The sequence below is a fragment of the Hyla sarda genome, chromosome 1 (genome assembly GCF_029499605.1).
Source record: "Hyla sarda isolate aHylSar1 chromosome 1, aHylSar1.hap1, whole genome shotgun sequence".
In the NCBI taxonomy this organism is placed as follows: Eukaryota; Metazoa; Chordata; class Amphibia; order Anura; family Hylidae; genus Hyla; species Hyla sarda.
In genome coordinates this window covers 542,638,695-542,643,694 of record NC_079189.1, presented here as the reverse complement: position 1 = coordinate 542,643,694, position 5,000 = coordinate 542,638,695, and the positions used below count along the sequence as shown (strand labels likewise).

General features: G+C 46.1%; 1 protein-coding gene across 1 annotated transcript in view; it reads right to left on the bottom strand.

The window, feature by feature from the left end:
• HTR1A (5-hydroxytryptamine receptor 1A) overlaps window positions 1-1,382 on the bottom strand; it is a 2,491-nt gene extending 1,109 nt beyond the window's left edge. The window contains exon 1 of the mRNA XM_056541358.1: window positions 1-1,382. This exon is cut by the window's left edge and continues 1,109 nt beyond it. Within this exon, the coding sequence (XP_056397333.1) occupies window positions 1-865 (865 nt within the window). The 5' untranslated portion in view covers window positions 866-1,382.
• Window positions 1,383-5,000: the final 3,618 nt, after the last annotated feature.

Genomic DNA, 5,000 nt, shown 5'->3' with positions numbered 1-5,000 from the left:
ATTGATGGACCTCAATGATCTCCAGGGCAGCTCCATCCTCCCCGTGCCTAACTGCCCCATTCACACAAGTGGTTGGCTTGGGCTCTACACTTCTTTTCCAGTTCTTGCTGGGTTCCCCATTGCTTTTCCTCTGTATGGTGGAAGGGGAGACTGAAAGACAAGTGTCAGCCACTTTCTTTTTTTCTGCCTTTTTCACTGTCTTTCGGATCCTGAATCTGGCTGCTTTAAATATCCTACCATACAGGATCAACATGAGGATCAGAGGGATGTAGAACGCACCAAAGGTGGAGTAGATGGTGTAACCAGGGTCTTCACTTATTTTGCAAGCATCGGGGTCAGACCTGTCTTCATGTGTTCTCCAGCCCAGCATTGGGGGGATAGAGATAGAAAACCCTATAGCCCATGTCAGGCTAATAAGAATAGCAGCTCTTCTAGGAGTCCGCTTGTTCACATAGTCTATTGGATCAGTTATAGCCCAGTATCTGTCCAAAGCTATGGCGCACAGATGGAGAATGGAAGAAGTACAACACAAAACGTCTAAGGATATAAAAATGTCACAGGTTACCTGTCCCAGTGTCCACTTGTTCAGTACCTGGTAAAGTGCTGCCATGGGTAACACCAAAACGGAGACCATCAAGTCGGTGACTGCCAGAGAGCCTATGAGATAGTTGGCCACTGTCTGCAGAGTCCTTTCCAGGGCTATGGCTGCGACCACACAAGCATTGCCAAAAATGGCACATAGGATCAGTGTCCCCAAGAAGAGAGAAGTGACGATCTGGTAGCTGAGGGCTACCTCCTCAAACTTGGTACCATTCCCCTTCTTCAAAGTGTAGTCCGAAGAGGTAGTGTTATTAAAAGCATCCATCCCAAAGCTATGGGAAAAAAAAAAAAAAAGAAAAGACCTGGTGGTCCTAACCAGAGGGGTTAGGAGAGGACCAGGTGGAAATGTCCTGGGCTAGTGCACTTTGGCAGGAAGGAAGCCTCCACTCCAGTTCTGCCTCTTTAGATCGGGCATAGTTTCAGGGGTGATGGATACCACTCCAGTCTGCGTTTCTTGGTCTGGCGAATCATTGGCGACTGCTGAAGAGTTGAACAGCACAGTGTGCAAGAGAGCAGAGGACGTCAGCGTTTATAGGGTGAGCTGGGCACCTTGGTGCAAGAAGCTATCTAGCAGATTAAATCCACCTCTCTCTCTCTCTCTTCATGCCCCCTGCTTCCTCTGCAGCTTATAGCCCCCAAAAGGATGAAAGGCAATGCAAGTCCCTACCTTGCCACTAAATGAACTACAACAGCTTACTGTGGGAGTCTATTCTCCCCACTCGCTGTGCTGGTAATGTATTTTAGTTCCTTTCATAAGAAAAGCAGGCGGAGCTCTGGAGATTGGCACTGGTGTGTGTTGCTCTCTCTTTTTCCCCCCCATATGCTCTCTCACTGTAGAACAGTGTTTCCCAAGCAGGGTGCCTCCAGCTGTTGCAAAACTACAACTCCCAGCATGCCAGGACAGCCAAAGGCTGTCCGGGCATGCTGGGAATTGTAGTTTTGCAACAGCTGGAGGCACTCTGCTTGTCAAACACTGCTGTAGAAGCATGCACATCCAGACACTACCTGATGCATAAAGTTGTCACCTCCAAAATGCATGCTGTCCTGGAGTAAATGCATGCTGTCCTAGAGTAAATGCATGCTGTCCTAGAGTAAATGCATGCTGTCCTGGAGTAAATGCATGCTGTCCTAGAGTAAATGCATGCTGTCCTAGAGTAAATGCATGCTGTCCTAGAATAAATGCATGCTGTCCTAGAGTAAATGCATGCTGTCCTAGAGTAAATGCATGCTGTCCTAGAGTAAATGCATGCTGTCCTAGAGTAAATGCATGCTGTCCTAGAGTAGATGCATGCTGTCCTAGAATAAATGCATGCTGTCCTAGAATAAATGCATGCTGTCCTAGAGTAAATGCATGCTGTCCTAGAGTAAATGCATGCTGTCCTAGAGTAAATGCATGCTGTCCTAGAGTAAATGCATGCTGTCCTAGAATAAATGCATGCTGTCCTAGAGTAAATGCATGCTGTCCTAGAGTAAATGCATGCTGTCCTAGAATAAATGCATGCTGTCCTAGAGTAAATGCATGCTGTCCTAGAGTAAATGCATGCTGTCCTAGAGTAAATGCATGCTGTCCTAGAATAAATGCATGCTGTCCTAGAGTAAATGCATGCTGTCCTAGAGTAAATGCATGCTGTCCTAGAGTAAATGCATGCTGTCCTAGAATAAATGCATGCTGTCCTAGAGTAAATGCATGCTGTCCTAGAGTAAATGCATGCTGTCCTAGAGTAAATGCATGCTGTCCTAGAATAAATGCATGCTGTCCTAGAGTAAATGCATGCTGTCCTAGAATAAATGCATGCTGTCCTAGAATAAATGCATGCTGTCCTAGAGTAAATGCATGCTGTCCTAGAGTAAATGCATGCTGTCCTAGAGTAAATGCATGCTGTCCTAGAATAAATGCATGCTGTCCTAGAGTAAATGCATGCTGTCCTAGAATAAATGCATGCTGTCCTAGAGTAAATGCATGCTGTCCTAGAGTAAATGCATGCTGTCCTAGAGTAAATGCATGCTGTCCTAGAATAAATGCATGCTGTCCTAGAGTAAATGCATGCTGTCCTAGAATAAATGCATGCTGTCCTAGAATAAATGCATGCTGTCCTAGAGTAAATGCATGCTGTCCTAGAGTAAATGCATGCTGTCCTAGAGTAAATGCATGCTGTCCTAGAATAAATGCATGCTGTCCTAGAGTAAATGCATGCTGTCCTAGAATAAATGCATGCTGTCCATTCAAATGCAACCTAGACTGTAACTAGTTAATAAGTGTGATGCCTAGCTTGTTGTTTTCTTCTTAAATAGTAACATTTTGTATCCATATAATCTAAATATTAAACATGTGCCTTGGAAGAATCCGACAGACACTTGCTGCTAGGAACAGTCAGGTTAGGATTCAGGACCTTGGATAGCAGCGCAGGCTGGAAGGGAGTCTGGCGCCATCTACAGGCCGGTGGTGGAAATAAGGTCAGCGGCGGCTGACATACTGTATAGCATGCACACTAGATTATGCAAGATCCGAGGTTTCCATAACATTATTTACTCGGATTAGGATGGATTAAATATGACGTGGTATCTGCTGAAATGTGCTTTCCCGTCTCAGTTCTACTAGATCATGTAGTGTCTGCAAAATGCTAACAATTCTGATCAGCCCCCAATGAATGGTGGAGGTTTGGGTTGTTCTTTAAACTAGGGAATATAATACAGGATCTTTTTTATTTTATTTCTCACTGATAAATATTACATGGAAAGTTATTAATGATAAATGTAGCAGAGCTGCCTTGGTAAGTAGAGGAATCTGTGTGGATTGGCCTCATTCCTGTGCCCCAGCAGTGCCAACTCATGCTAGTGCCCTAAACTCTAGGGCAGTGATCTCCAACCTGCGGACCTCAAGATGTTGCAAAACTACAACTCCCAGCATGCCCGGACAGCCGTTGGCTGTCCGGGCATGCTGGGGAATTGTAGTTTTGCAACATCTGGAGGTCTGCAGGTTGGAGACCCACTGGCCTAGATCAGCGGTCTTCAAACTGTGGCCCTCCAGATGTTGCAAAACTACAACTCCGGGCATGCTGGGAATTGTAGTTTTGCAACATCTGGAGGTCCGCAGGTTGGAAACCACTGGCCCAGATCAGCGGTCTTCAAACTGTGGCCCTCCAGATGTTTCAAAACTACAAACCGTTGGCTGTCCGGGCATGCTGGGAATTGTAGTTTTGCAACATCTGGAGGTCCGCAGGTTGGAGAGCACTGGCCTAGATCAGCGGTATTCAAACTGTGGCCCTCCAGATGTTTCAAAACTACAACCGTTGGCTGTCCGGGCATGCTGGGAATTGTAGTTTTGCAACATCTGGAGGTCCGCAGGTTGGAGACCACTGGCCTAGATCAGGGGTCTTCAAACTGTGGCCCTCCAGATGTTGCAAAACTCCAACCGTTGGCTGTCTAGGCATGCTGGGAATTGTAGTTTTGCAACATCTGGAGGTCCGCAGGTTGGAGACCACTGGCCTAAATCAGGGGTCTTCAAACTGTGGCCCTCCAGATGTTGCAAAACTACAACTCCCAGCATGCCCGGACAGCCGTTGGCTGTGCGGGCATGCTGGGAATTGTAGTTTTGCAACATCTGGAGGTCCGCAGGTTGGAGACCACTGGCCTAGATCAGCGGCCTTCAAACTGTGGCCCTCCAGATGTTGCAAAACTACAACCATTGACTGTCCGGGCATGCTGGGAATTGTAGTTTTGCAACATCTGGAGGTCCGCAGGTTGGAGACTGCTGCTCTAGGGGATGGAATTATCAACAAATGTGCCAAGGAAAAGTTGAGCAGTTGCCCATAGCAACCAATCAGATTGTTTCCTTCATTTTCAAAAAGGCCTTTGGAAAATAAAAGCAGCAATCTGATTGGTTGCTATGGGCAACTGGTCAACTTTTCCTCTGGACAGATTTTGATAAATCTCCCCCTAGATCTTCAAACTGTGGACATCCAGCTGTAGCGAAAGTAAAACTCCCAACATGCCTGGAAAGCCAACGGCAGTCCAGGCATGCTGGGACTTGTAGTTTTGTTCACAGTTTGGAGTCCACTGCCTTATACTGTAGATCACATTATGGATGTAAACCAGACAGCACAACAAATCAGATAACAGCTTGCACTAGGTTGGGTTATTCTTTAAGGTAGGGAGTATAATACAGGACATCTATTTCTCAGCGCTGAGTATTAGATGGAAATTCATCAATGATAAATGTAGCCGATTTTTGTGGACTGGCACCAATTTAGTGTCAGCTCCTGCCAGTGCCCCATACTCTAGGGGGGAGATTTATCAAAACCTGTCCAGAGGAAAAGTTGCTGGGTTGCCCATAGCAACCAATCAGATAACTTCTTTCATATTTGAAAAGGCCTCTGAAAAGAGAAAGAAGCGATCTGATT